This window comes from Plectropomus leopardus, chromosome 5 (assembly GCF_008729295.1).
Source record: "Plectropomus leopardus isolate mb chromosome 5, YSFRI_Pleo_2.0, whole genome shotgun sequence".
Lineage (NCBI taxonomy): Eukaryota > Metazoa > Chordata > Actinopteri > Perciformes > Serranidae > Plectropomus > Plectropomus leopardus.
In genome coordinates this window covers 16,947,080-16,961,707 of record NC_056467.1, presented here as the reverse complement: position 1 = coordinate 16,961,707, position 14,628 = coordinate 16,947,080, and the positions used below count along the sequence as shown (strand labels likewise).

General features: G+C 39.4%; 1 protein-coding gene across 1 annotated transcript in view; it reads right to left on the bottom strand.

The window, feature by feature from the left end:
- Positions 1-4,751, bottom strand: part of mcamb (melanoma cell adhesion molecule b) — a 53,463-nt gene extending 48,712 nt beyond the window's left edge. Inside the window, exon 1 of the mRNA XM_042486628.1 lies at positions 4,448-4,751. Within this exon, the coding sequence (XP_042342562.1) occupies positions 4,448-4,511 (64 nt within the window). The 5' untranslated portion in view covers positions 4,512-4,751. The remainder of the gene's footprint in view (positions 1-4,447) is intronic.
- Positions 4,752-14,628: the final 9,877 nt, after the last annotated feature.

Below are 14,628 nucleotides of genomic sequence, written 5' to 3'. Positions count from 1 at the left end.
AATATTTTGTAGTTTCTTTACTCTTCTATCTTAGTAAACTGTGTTGCAGAAATTTGAGGATGTCATCATGGGTTTGCAAACATTGGTTTACATTTTTCAGTGTGCTGCCATAGTCTAAATGGAGCTGGACTGTTAATTAAGAGTGGTATTAAAACACTGTTGGGTTATTTTTAGGGCAGTAGCGGCAGAGACGTGCAGCAGAACAACAGGCGCATAAAAAGTGAATCAAAACTGTTCACTTTGCTGGGCCTAAAATTGCCTCTCACTTACAAAAATCTGCAAATACATCCTCTCATCTATTGATTTGATCAGCTGTGAACAACTCTACAGATCAATTATCAACCTCAAGAATGACACTCAGCTGCAAAGGAGATAAAGAGAACGCCACCTTCTGAAATGCATCATTGGATATTAGCCCCTACCATATGATACCCAATAGCCCCCATATATATATATATATATATATATATATATATATCGCTTGTCCTCGTAAGGGTCACGGGGGGCTGGAGTCAATCCCAGCTGTCATCAGGCGGAAGGCGGGGTATACCCTGGACAGGTCGCTAGACTATCGCAGGGCCAACACATATCACATATAGACAGACAACCATACATGCTCACAGTCACACCCAAGGGCAATTTAGAGTCACCAATCAACCTGAGCTGCATGTCTTTGGAGTGTGGGAGGAAGCTGGAGACCCCGGAGAGAATCCATGCAGACATGGAGAGAACATGCAAACTCTGCACAGAAGGGTCCCTGCCCGGACCGAACCCCGTTCCAACCGGGTTTCGAACCAGGGACCGTCTTGCTGTGACGCAAAAGTGCTTGCTGTGAGGCAACAGTGCCTACCACGACGCCACCGTGCCACCCCATATATAATCTATATAAGTTAAACTGAGGGTGTAGAACACAGCATAACTTCTACAGCCCAACATTATTCCCAGTTAGAGAATGGGTGAATCAAAGCACAGTATTTAGGCTGGGGCACCAGGCCCCAACTCACTAAATCCGCCCCTGATAATAATGAAAGTAGCAGAGAGCAGCTGGATGAGAGACAGAGCACTGCCTCGTCCTATTTATAAAGAATTCCATCTAAAGACCGAACAAAACTGAGACTAAAACAAAGTCTGAGGAAGACAGTTTCCCTCGCTAAACATTTAACTGTTCAGATGCTGTGGCGCTGTGAGGAAAAACTGTTTTTCTGCCTCTGCCTAGCCAAGCTGTCAGTCTGCTGTGATCTATCGATCAGCTGTGTGATCAGCAAAATATGTTTTTTTTAGGCCTACTCGTTTTTGACTGTGGCTGAAAAAGTCAAATTAACCTCAAGCACAGCCTGAGACGCACTCTTGTATCCAAATGCACACACACCTGGCAAAGAGTCTGTATTTAGGCACATTTCGTAAAAGCAAAATTATATCTGTGCATTTTCAGTATTAACTCTCTATCCAGCTGCTGCATCTTGGATGTTCATTAAAACACAAGACATACAGTAACAATTTTTGGGAGTGGTCAAATTTCCCTCTTTCGTTATACTGGCGGACGTGACCCCCACTTGCCCATGGAGATTACACGCATGGTCGAGGGCTCTAAATCGGGAGAAATACGGAAGAAATGTGATGTCAGAAGGACACAGGAAGAGGATAGCGAAAAACAGGAATCCCTGGGAACAGATTAATCATGTACGCGAGCTCTCCAGCTCGCTGTTGTGTTGATGCGGGATGGAACAGGCCCTGACTCCTGGCAGATGAAAAAAGGTCCTGGAAGGTAGCCTGATAAACAATGGCCTTGCAGATACATACAGCCTTTGTTTGCACTAATTAATTTTTATGTCAGATTTAGGAACTGATAAGCACAGCCGATTTTTTTTTTTTAAGTACCATCTCAAATGTTTTCAGAAACATATTTTATTATATCATTTAACTGTAATTTGGAATAGTTTGATTACAGCCAGACGCCATATTGTTTCCTGTGTCAAAACAGCCAAACTCCATCACCTACAGTGGGAGCGGTCTGGCGCAGCGCATTCAGATAATTCTAAGATTTCTACATCTTAAGCAAAAGCAAATGCGACAGCTCCTCCTTGCGTCTTTCGACTGAAGAGACAGACTACATTTATGAAAAGACTATCTTTCCGCCAGTGAAATACTTTAAATAATACAAAATGTAATACAATGACTGTCAGGGTAGATATGGATTGGAGGTGAAGGGCACCAGCACAAGGCCTGAGGAAAACCAGAGAAGGAGAAACACAGGAAGCGGACTTGATAAGAGCAAAGAGTGTTGGAAGAGATCACAGTCAATGGTCGGGCCAAACTTAAACAGGAGATCAGCACAATATGGGAGCGAGGCGGATAAAGGTTCATGTGGTCGAGGACAATTAGGGATAAGGAAAGGTAAAGACATGGGGGAGAGGAGGAGGGCAGGAGAGGGAGGAAATCAGGCGCACACAGAGGAACTGTCTTGTTTAAACAAACAAGTAAAGGCCCACCAACACAAAATTAAAGCTCTTTAAAAGGAAAGTGTAATGTAGATAGCTGAGGTAGCGCGCCCTTCACACCCACATACCACCACATATAAATCTACACTCACATGCTCTCTTCTAAAAATAAACATCTGCATCTCATCATGCATGTCACAGGCTGCCATCCAACTTTTTTTTATAGTCTCACTCAACTGACTTAAGAAGTAGTCCAATTAACAATAAACAAGATGATAAACTGTTAAAGTGAAACTTTTAATTTCCTTTGGCGTCACACTGTAAACCTGTGCAGTGAGAGCTGGATCTCTCTGTTTCTTTGTGTGATAGAAACATAGTTTGCTGCCCAGGCAGCACTGAGCTACTTTGTCACAGACAAGAGCTGACAGAAAGCAGACTGTGTGCTCCCGACTACAACTGGACCTCTGTGGATGCCAGTGGCTAAAAATACATGCAGAAAACTATTCAAACTAACCGTGACACGCTGCCATGGAAATTAGCAAAGTACGATGTTGCGTTATGATAATTTCATTAAGAATCTTTTGTTGCAAGGGCATAGGTTTGGTTCTAGTAATAGAGGCAGAAACATATAAACAGGGGATTTTGGGGGGTGTCCTCCACAAGAAAAGTTTGAGTGTCAAACATGTAATTTCCTGCATTCTAGTGACTTTTGTATGCACCAATTTTTGCCTTTTCTGCTACAATTTATTGTGTAAATGTCTTTAATTTTGTCAAAGCAAAGGACCTCTGCTACTTCTACGTTTACAATACAGGTGTCCAACAATCCTGACTTGTTTATTCAAGACATGTACAACAAAGAAGCACAAACATTTCAGTATTCTGCACTGTTAAGAGTTTACATTCCTCCTGACCCCATGTTAAAATGCCAAAGTTTACAGCAGAAATAAACATGATTACACACTAGTACAAAAGAAAGTTTTGGTCTCTAGCTAATTCCAACATTCATGTCAACTGTATGGTGGGTAATTTTTTTTTTTACTCACTCATTTACATTTTATTAAAGCCGAAAGTTATTTATATTGCACGTCACCTCTATGAATCAGATCCATCCTTCACTCCTCCACAGCTCCACTCTCATCCAAATATTGCTACTTCTGACTCAAAAAAAGCATTGACCAAAATGACAAAATCAAGGTTTCAAAACAGCAGTCCACAAACCTATGGGTGATGTCACAGTGGCTGTGTCCATTATTTTATAGAGTCTACAGTTTATTCCAAGCATTAAATACATGAAAATAGCTGTGGACTTGTATTTTGACAAAAATAAAGAATATTTACACCAAACATGCATGCAAAGTTGTATTTTTGTTATTATGTGGACCCCAAAACACCATTTCACATGTCCCCCCCACCCACAAAAAAGGAAACCTACGCCCTTGCTATCGCTTCTTGATTAATAGAAGTCTCTTTACTGTAAAATCTACTTTCTGTGAAGACTTGATAAATCGTTGTAGCAAATACAACATGGGGCTGCAGTGGCTGAAGGTTTACTGGGTAGTTTGTTTACTGAAAAGTAATATCAGCATGAGGGGACTGTTCGGTATCACAGCCATGCACACTGGAGTTGCACCTACATGGTGCAGGGTGATTAGGTTTCTCTGCTAGCAGAAGTGTACCTATCACCTCTTTACCCCCAAACTTTCTTGATCGTTTTCCTGCACCCCACATAAATGGTGAAATGTCACATTTCTCCAAGTTTGGCTAGGTTGCAAAAGAGTGTGCCCGTGCAAGATAAAACAACTCTTGAGCTAAAAAACATCTCACTCCATAAACTCTGCCCTTAGGACAGTACTCTTCTAAATTTGCTGTCATGTGGTGTTTTACACGCGCCTGACTGTGTTGTACCTCCACAGAAAGATAGTTTCATCATGTGTCCCACCAGCAACAGTCCAAACCCTCGCGCTGCACGGCTCAAACATTTCTCGCTCAAACATTTCTCGTGCACTCACCTCCCCAGGTGTGAAAGAGGAGCAGAAATCCGACGAGCAGGGAGGCAGAGTCCCGTGCAGCCATGGTTGTTGGTCGGCACTGCAGCTGTCCGTGTTTGGGTGTATAAGGAGTCTGACAGGGACTGGTCCTCCTGGAAAACTGAATGGGAGTCAGAAGAGAGAAGATCGGCGGTGCAGCGCGAGGAGGCTGATGATGCAGGAGGGGCAGACAGGAGGTCGTGCACTGTAAAAAGTGTCCGCCTGTACGACTTATTCAGGCGCACTCTTCATCCAAAATGCGTTATTTTCCCTCCACAAATTATTTGCATGCAACAACTCGATCTCAGCTATTTTGTGGTTTCTTTATTTGAATAAAACGTCCAACAGGAGCTCAGAGCCGAAGTTTAAATGGATGATTGAGGTGGATATTTTTTGCAGTGTGCAAAAAAGGAGGAACTTGAGTGAGGGCAGCAAGAGGGCGGAGGTCTTGAGTAAAATACAGTAAACTACAGTAGTTGAGCATGAGTTTCTGTGTGGGCGTTAAAATATGGTGTGGAAAGGTGTGGCTGTCCCTCCATAGTCTCTGCATATTGGGGCAGCTTTTATCACGGACTACATGGCAGGACATGCCAAGGCTGTTGTGTGCAGTGGTGTGTTGTGGACTAAGTGGATGCATGCATTGTTCAACATAAGACAGGATATATTGTTCAAAGTTATTTATTGTCAAATGTACATCAAGTGCAGGTATTGCCATTGAATATCTTGGGGTGATATAAATAAGTGGTTGGCAGCAAGGGAGGGATCTAGTCATTGTTTTGAAATCACAAGTTGGCTAAATGTCAAGTCTTTGCACTTAGTCAAGACATGCAAGGCCTAAACTTTGACTTTTGAGTTCTAAACAAGTCATAATGAGCTCTTTACCAAAGGTAATTTTAACATCAAATAAATAACATCTACAAAAATCACAAATGCTTTTTAAGATTTGTACTTGTTTGTTGTAAGTTGTTACATTACCATCTTTACTTTTCGACCCACACCCACACCCACACATACAGCAATTTGTTTTTTGTTGACCACCCATAGTTTTCGTATTTAAACCATATTTAGGTATTGGGGTTTTTTTTGTTTGTTTTTGTTTTTAACAGCAACTCAGTAACTTCATGTTTTTTCTTCATGGTTTATTTCCAGAAACTTGACTAGATGCCCGCAGATTGGTACAAATAAAGTCGATCATCTGGAGAAATAAGTGTCGACTTGCAGAGGCTGAATAGCATAATGTTAGTGGAATCAGGAGATGAAGGGCAATTAATTGATTTGTGGCACACTATTTTAATATTTAGGCTTGGGGACAATAAAGTATTTTCAAGCCAAAAGGCTCAAGTCCAAGTGAAGTAACAAGTCACAGGTATAAAAGTCCATTTTGAGTTGCAGGTCTTTAAATTATGTCATGTCAACTCTAAAGTCATCAAATTTGTGACTTAGGTCTGACTCAAGTGCAAATCATGTGACTCAAGTCAATAATAGTCCAATAGGCAGAGGTTGCAATGAACAAACAGAATGTAATAGAAATATAGAAAAATGTAAATGCATAACGATAAGCACCATTAAATATACATATGAATAACTTGATTCAGAGGAAGAGCTGAGACTGGAGGAGGAGGAGTAAACGTAACTCCATCCTGGACAAAACTTAAGCCTGCTCCACGATGAACTGATGCAGCTGCAGTGCATCTTTAGCTTCCCATTTATTACCAGCCTGAAAAGAGAAAATACTTGATCGTTTCATGCACAGCTGAGAAGGACACCGTAGATAAATACATCCCCAGACATGTTCTGATAGTTTTTACACACATGTTAAATGCATTTCTATTGTGGATAGTTGATTGATGTCTTATTTTGAGTGATGAGGTCCTAAGAACATACCATTATCTCGTAAAATATTTGGTTATTTCATGAGAGATGTGTGTTTTTGTCTTATCTTTACTCACTGGCATGAAGTGGCAGGGCTGAGCTGATTAAGGGCAATGTACATATACATTTGAAGCATAATTTAATCAAAGTTGGAAGGTCGTTCTTGAGTTATTATGGGAGTTTTTAATCAAGAAAATCTAAGTATGTTTTCTTTTTGCCCAACGCTGAGTATATGTTTTTTTTAAATAGAAATACTGAACAAATCAGCTCACTCACGTCACGACACTAAGAATACACAATACTCACACCATTCAACTGAATTTTGTTCTCCATCAATAATTATTAAGATAAAGAAAATCTTTATCTACATCCAGCCCCTCATAAAACTCCTGAATATTACTCCCTCTCCGTGCTACATGCGAGGCTTAATATGGACATAATAAGGGAGTTGAATCAGACAGACTCCCTAAACAAACATGGTGCCTGCAGAAGGACGGCATATCATTTACTCGATGCTGACCTCCTGCACTTTGGCTGCAGGACTCCAGTCTCTGATAAGTAAAACGGTTTAACTGTAAAAACGGTTTTGAATGTCAGTGTTGGAAAAATTGTAAGAAAGCAATGAAAAACGTATTCTCTAAAGTACCAGGGGGCTGCAGGAAAATGACACAAAATGTTGACTCTCTGGTCAGATATTAGTAGCACAGTACTTAAACAGAAGTTTCTCATTGATTAAGTCAGATAAATAGTGGATGAGAAAAGGTCATTCAAACGAATGGCTTAATGATAGCTATAGATGGTTGATGCTGATACAGTATCAGTATTTGAGAGTAAAGAAATCGCATGATGATGTATTGACTAAAATTCATTTTTAGGATCCAATTAATTTTGTTATTTAGAGTTGTAACCAAAATATGTTCAATGGGAAATAAAGTATGTAATGAATGACACTGTTTGTAAATTGCCTCACATAAATCCAAAGGCATAGGTTCCGTTTAAATTTGGGAGCTACACATATGAAAAGAAGGGTTTGGGGTCCTTTGCCAGAAAATTTTAAACGTAAAATACTTAATTTCCTGTATTCTGGCTTAATTCTTTACGCATGAAATTGCACCTTTTCTGCATCCGATTATGGTGTAAATGTCTTTATTTTGTAAAAATAAAAGTCCTCTTGGGACTTGGATGTTCATAAAATTGAGGGGGGTGTGTCCCCTTCTTCCCCCCCCAAAATCAACATGTATGTATTTATCTTCAGTTTTTCTGTAATGCAGTTTCTCATCATTTATCAGCAACACAGACATAAACATAAACACTTATGATGAGCTCAATTTGTCTAAAAAGACAGTATAGCAATAATATTATACTATATTTTAAAATCATCAAGCTACACCAAACTGAGGATACAACCAGAAACAGAGAATATTTAAACAGACACAAATCCCAAAGACACTGCAAACAATAAAATTGTCATTTTAAAATGTCAATGAACGGCGCTCATATATCTTTGAGGGTTGTTGGACGTAAAAATACTACCCTTAATACTTGCTTGGCCATGACTGCCTGATTATTGTGTGTGTAACAAACAATCCAACACTTCCCCAAACTTTGCACAGACAGTGATAAAACTTCAAACTGTCTGTACAGTTACAACAATCGTCAAATGTCAGTATTATTTGATCCCGTGTGAACTATCAAAGTCTGTGCAGCTGGACATAGTTCAAAGAATGGTGGGACGTGTCATGTACACTGATCTCTGTAACCTTCACTGCTGGAAAACGCCAGCGTCTGCCATCTGCGCCTGCCAAGTTCATCGTCTCAGAGCCACATAGGAAGGAGCGGGCAGTGATACTGAACTTACAGCAAACAAAGGGTCTGCAGCAGAGGTGAGTCTGTTTCTGCACAAACAGCTGGACGGTGAATGTCCGAACAGGAGGAGAAAGTTTCCCAGAAGGATGGAGCAGTTGGTTTTGTTTCAGCCTTTTTCACATTATTGAAAGTTTAAATGCCCAGAAAAGACGAGCACAGAATGGCCATTTAACATACTTTATTTAATTCTGGTTAGATCAGGGTATTTGGCCATTATCATATTTCAAGAATATTATCTTTGTGTTTATCACAAAATTGGGATTGCTCTGTTCTCAGAAATTTTACAGCTCTATTTCAGGCTGTGTTTTTTTTTTTTTTATAGATGTGATGTTATTTATTTTTATTTTGTGTCACACAAATAAAGAGGCTGTGAGAAAGCTTCAGGGGATTTTTTTGTGTATTTCTCAGCCAGGCTTTTGCATTTTGAATGTGAAAAGCCCTCTGTGTGAGGTAGAGAAGGCTGGGGTTTATAAGGCAAGATTTTAGTCAAGGCAATAAAAAAAGCACTGACTGCTTCTGTCTGAAGTAAATGAGAATTGCAGTCTGATCCACAGCCTGCCAAAAAACCCATAGGACATGAGTGGAGATATTACATTTGCTCAGGTTTCCTACAATCATAAAAAAAGCAACATTTTAAAATAGCAAGCTTGTTTTCATAATGACAACACACACTTAGGTATGGGTTATACAAGAAATGAAGTGGTTTGTAGGACGTTGTGTTTTTCCCTGATCCGACCAGCCATAGATGTAGCTTTCAGGGAGCACACGCCCCACTCAGTATTGAGAATATGTGCATATGGCACTCCACTGAAAACATGATAGCAGCAGAGGACTTTTATTTTAATGAATTAAAGACGTTGACGCCATAATTCAGTCCCTCCAGGATTTCACAATGTTGGGATCGCAACAGTTAATGCAAGTTCAGCGAATCTCAAATTTCTCTTTTTTTTTCTAATTTCTTAAGTTTATCTCCAGTTTTTAAACTTTAAACAGGTAAAGTTATTTAGAGCTGTGCACAGCGTATTGATTCGCTCAGTCCCACTCTCTCTGTTCACCATGAGCCTGCTGCAGCAGGACCAGAGCTCTCTGCCTGGAACAGAATCATACACACAGTGACAGGGTTAACTGCTGTCATCACAGCTGACAACGGTTATTAACTAACGACAGAGTCCGCTCGGTATTAGATTTTAACTGCTGCTGTGGGGCTACTGCCTAAGCAGGATAAAATGAGATGAGATCATGTTTCACTGTGTTAGCTCGTGCTAACAGAGTGCCCCAGGGATGCCGCTTTTTTTTTTTTTTTTTTTTTTTTTGAGGCTAACTTGGAGGCAAACATCCCATTTGTCCCCTAGTCAAAAAGCCTATGAGATTTTATTATTAGATTTTGGATTATTGCAGAAAATAAGCTCTGTGGCAGACAAATGTTTGTGATAATTAGTCTTGTTCAGCAAAATAATCTTCACAAATGAACATCACTTTCAGGATTTTTTAAGCCTAAATGCAGCTGCCAGAAGTAAAAAGCTAATGTCAGGCTATACATGAACTACACTACGTGTTGCCACTACCACGAGGCTGAAAGCCGTGTTCAGCACGGCTCGATGTGATGACATTTGTAGTCTCTTGTCACTCAAGACAAGTCTCAAGACCCGGAGCAGGAGTCTCAAGACACATTAAAGCTCACGACTGGGGTATTTACCGACATATTTTATGTCGTAGAACAAGACAAAACAAAAAAGTCTCTTTAGCTTGTGTAAACCACAGACCTTATTTTTGAAGCATCTGATCAAACTTTGAGACGAGGCAACCGGAGGTGCTAAAAAGCGAATTAATTTCTGGATTTTAGGACTTATTACTGGGGTTTTCTACTGGACAGATAGCATCAACAGCATCAACAGCTGATTGTCTGTGATCAGCTGTTGCTGCTCCCACCCCCACCATCACAAACAGATTCTAATTCTGTGGCATGTTGTTTTGCCTGTTTTTAGTCTTCATGCTAAGGTAATATCCATACAACATATTTCCCAAAAATGTAGACCTGCTCCTTTGTTATCATTACACTCATGATCTCTTTGTGCTTCTTTATTTTTGCTGTGTCCAAATGTTCAAAGCAGGTGAGCAGCAGAAATAAAACAGAGAGGAAGGAAGAAAGTGTGTCTGCTTCTGCGGGTGCTTTTATTCGAAACATCCTCTGTTCACCAGATATCACTGGTGTTCTGTTTTTCCTTCCATCCTAAAGCTATCAGAGGCGTCTGTTGGGGGAGATACGAGCGCTGTCGCTTTGTTTTGATGGAAATATGAGGCCAATACTGATAAGATATTCCAACATCTCAATTTCTCTGTCTGCTGTGAAATAATATTAATTGGATCTAATGTTGAAGGAAAATCAACACAACATCCTCTCTGGATCGCTGGATCCGCCACAGATCCAGCACAGCCATTGCAATTGTTTTATCCCCTCACAATGAGTTCAATGAGGTTCCTTTGATATAAGCAGTATAGGTTTTATGTAGATTACATCACATATCAAAGAAACAGCATGTACGTCACAGAAAACAACAGAGGCCCGTCAGTGCACACTTTTAAAAAGAAACCTACGAATGTAAACAAGGGTGTAAACCAATGTTAATGCTTTCATTTCCTCTGTGGTGCAGCACAGTCCTTATGGTATGTAGCGATAGCAGAGTACCAGCTGTTCTCAAAACAACTACATTGTTCAGCCACTCAAGGTCAGTGAATTATGATCGAATCTCCAAGGCTGCTGTGTGACTCAGGCGTAGCATAATATAAATGGGTCTATAAGGTAAAATATCCAATTTAGGGAAATATCTTTTTCAGCAGCCCTCTTAAAATTCCTTGAGGACAATTTGCAGGAATGTTCCCCTTTCACCCTTTATTTAATATGATACATCCTGGACCGGGCGTTTGGGAATATCAGGGGGCAATGGTTTTGGGAATGAGACTGAAAAAGGAAAATAGAAGCAGGAAAAGAAACTTCCCCCTCCCCCACAGAGTTCCCAGGGATTGCAGAGCCCTAAAATATATCAGAGCATGTTTCACAACCTGCTGATGGGGGAAAACCTCCAACTGCCAAACACACCCAATTAATCCCTCACAAAATCTCTAACCTATTTCCCACTTGCATGCATACTGGGTAACTTATAAAACAGGCGGTTCCCTTTCACTGTTCAGATTGAAACCTACATAAAGTGATGCACTATAACATAACCCACATAACTGTGAGCCAGGAGGCTGTGATCACCTGATGCACTGCAGGCTGTCCTTTTATATGAGGAAAGGAGGGAGTCAGGTGACATAGAATAAAGAGTGAGAAAGTCTGTGTATAGAGGCAGTCGAGGTATAAGCATGGGTCAAACAAACACAGGATTTTGACCCAAAAGACTGCTGTTTGTGTCCTGTGTGAAACCAAAAATCCGCAATTAACTTCAGTCTTCACATCGACAAGTTACATCGATGGAGCTTGAGCTTAAGTAACCTACATAATGCGATATTATGTACTTAACTCAAGGTTACATATGTAACATGGCATTAAGTACGTAGTGTGACGATGCCCAATGATGATTTTTTTCCCTAAACTTCACCTCACTGGTAGGGGCATAATTCTTAAGATAATATATGAACCCAACAAGTTCTCCAACCCAAACAACCACATGGTTTATTTGCTACATGAAATCATTAAATATTATTTCATTAAAGTAAGACTCTCAGGAGCATTTCCTGAATTACCACCCCCACTTTGGTCATATCTAAACAACAAAATATGTCATATATGAAGAAAAATGGACATAGTTTGAAACGCATGGCTAATTTGTGAAAAGGTTGCAGTTGGACCAGAAACTCTTATTTAGGTTTAGGCAACAAAACTCATTATTTAGGTTCAGAAAAAATATGTGTTTGGTTAAATTAAGTATGTTTGTTAGTAAATGAATGTACATAGCTTGTCACATGATATACTGTGTTACCTTTTTAATAACTACAGCCAGCTAATTAGCTTGGCATAAAGTCTGAAAACAGGTGCAAACAGCTAGCCTGGCTCTGCGCATTAGAAACAAAATCCACCCACCAGCACCTCTAAAGCTCACTAATAAATATGTTAAAAAATAACTGTTTTATGAGAAAATTTAAATGGGACTGTTTCTTGGCTGGGAGCATTCGTCACTAATGCCTATATGTGGTAGGCTATAGAGTGAGCAGTAAATTGACATTTTGGATGAATAAGCCACTTTCATCGACCTTCCAGTGATGTGACAAATTGCATACACGGTGTACAAATAATGGACACCGCTCACTGACATCATTAAGCAGTTTTATGGGGGGTTCATTTTACCTTCAGGCAGAGCCATTTCCCTTCACTTTCAGTCTTTACGTTGAACTAATCAGAAAAAACAGTGGTATTCATCTTCTTATCTTACTCTCGGCAAGAAAGTGAATAAGCATATTTCCCAAACAATTTCTTTAAAATAAGTGTTTGCACACAAAGTGTGTCATTCATAAACAAGTATTTCTTCTAAGAATAAGCCTCTGGTCCATCAGATAATTCCCTTTAGCTCTACTGGGAGTGTTCACACTGGATTTTACCCTTGAACTCTTGGACTCCTTTAAAACATCTCCTCCTGATGCACTCACATGAACACCCTTACCATGCACTCCTGTCATGCCATTCCTTTGTGATTGATGATTACACATGACTTCTGTTTCTCTCACCAGGGCTCACAGCGCCATGCTCATGGGCTAAGGAAAGCCTGAAGGAAGGAAGGAGAGGAAAATAAGTCATTCTTTCCAAGCCACTGAGGCCAGACCCAAGAGCAAGTTGTTTTGGGGGGTAGTCTACCCAGCATGAGAGACAGCTATTGTCCGAGTCGCTCCAGAGGACGGGGGGCTTTCGGCTGTGCACTGGTATGGTGAGGGGGCTCAGGGGAAGAGTGGGAGAGAAATTTGAATTTCTGCTAAACTCCGTCACAACAACAGGGACTGTGACAAAGAGACACTTTGATAACTACATGAGCCAGGAATTGAACATTGCTTCTCCATGGTGATTATATGTAATAGGGGCATTCATCATGATAAATCCACCCACTGACATGTTTCTTCAGTGTTTCATCCTGAGAAGAGTTTGAGATTAAGAAGAAGAGAAAAGGATGAAGAATTAAAAAGGCTTATTATTTCAGTTTAGTGATGCAACTTGTTATCTTTGCTTGGGGCAATTATAACTGAAGAGAAATGAGGATTAAATAGCCATTTACACTGAAAAAATCCCTGTTTTATCAAGTCCCTTCTGTCTACAATTATAATCTAAAAAAAACTCTTCTTTTTTTAAACAAATGGAATAAATCTATCAGTGAATAATAAGTTCAGTTTCCAAAAAAAATGAATAGTTTTCATGAGTATGTTACATTTATACATTTCATATGTATGACATAGTTCAGATTACATGTATATGAGCCGAGTTTCTCATCAGAAAGAGGAGGGGACAGCAGATAGCAGGACACAGCTGGTGTTAAATAATAGTTCGAAGACCAACCCAGGTCTTTTTAAATGAAAGTCTGGGACAGTTCAAGCCATTTTTGTGTTGGCATAACTGGGTGTTTTAAAACACGATGTGTTTCTATAACCAAGCGTTTTTTAAGAGTAAATCTGACCTCATGTTAACCACAGCATTGCCACAATAGAAATCCTGACAATTTCGACTTTAATTTTCGCGTTAACTTAAATATCCACTCCATATGAAATGAACAAATGTAAAATATCCATGTTTTTTGAAGAAATGCACATTGCCAGCATTGTTCTGATGATCCAGTTGGAATAAGACAGGCCACTGAATTAAAATTAATTAAAAGCCAACTGTACTTTCTAAACAAAGTGAAAAAATAATAATACATGATATGCATTACAAATGTTCTCACCTGTTTTAAGAAAAAGTGACTTTAAAGACACAATTAGCTTGACTAGATGTAATTTTTTGAAGTGTGAAGAGTTGTGATTCTTTAAAATGAAGCCTGCACATCTCTTTGATATAATCTACTTTGCTTTGTGAAACTCATTTACATGATAAAGTCATGATGCAATGCTGGATGTATCACCATACATTTTTTAAGATGATTTATATTTTTTCAGTTTTTCAAGTGGTATAAAGACTGAGTTAGTGAATCACTTTTCCATAATTAAAAAGAAGTACCAAACATTGATGGTTATAGCTTCACACATTTTAAGATTTTTTTTCTCACATTCATACCAGAGCTTAATAAATGATTAGTCAAATAGTTAAAGTAAAAACGAATGAAGAAAATGAATATGTAACTATTTCTGATGACTAATTAATTATTTTGGTCTCTTTTATTCTTTTCAAACTAAAATGCCAAATGTTTGATGATTTCTGCTGCTGACATGTAAGAAAATGTGTTTTTATT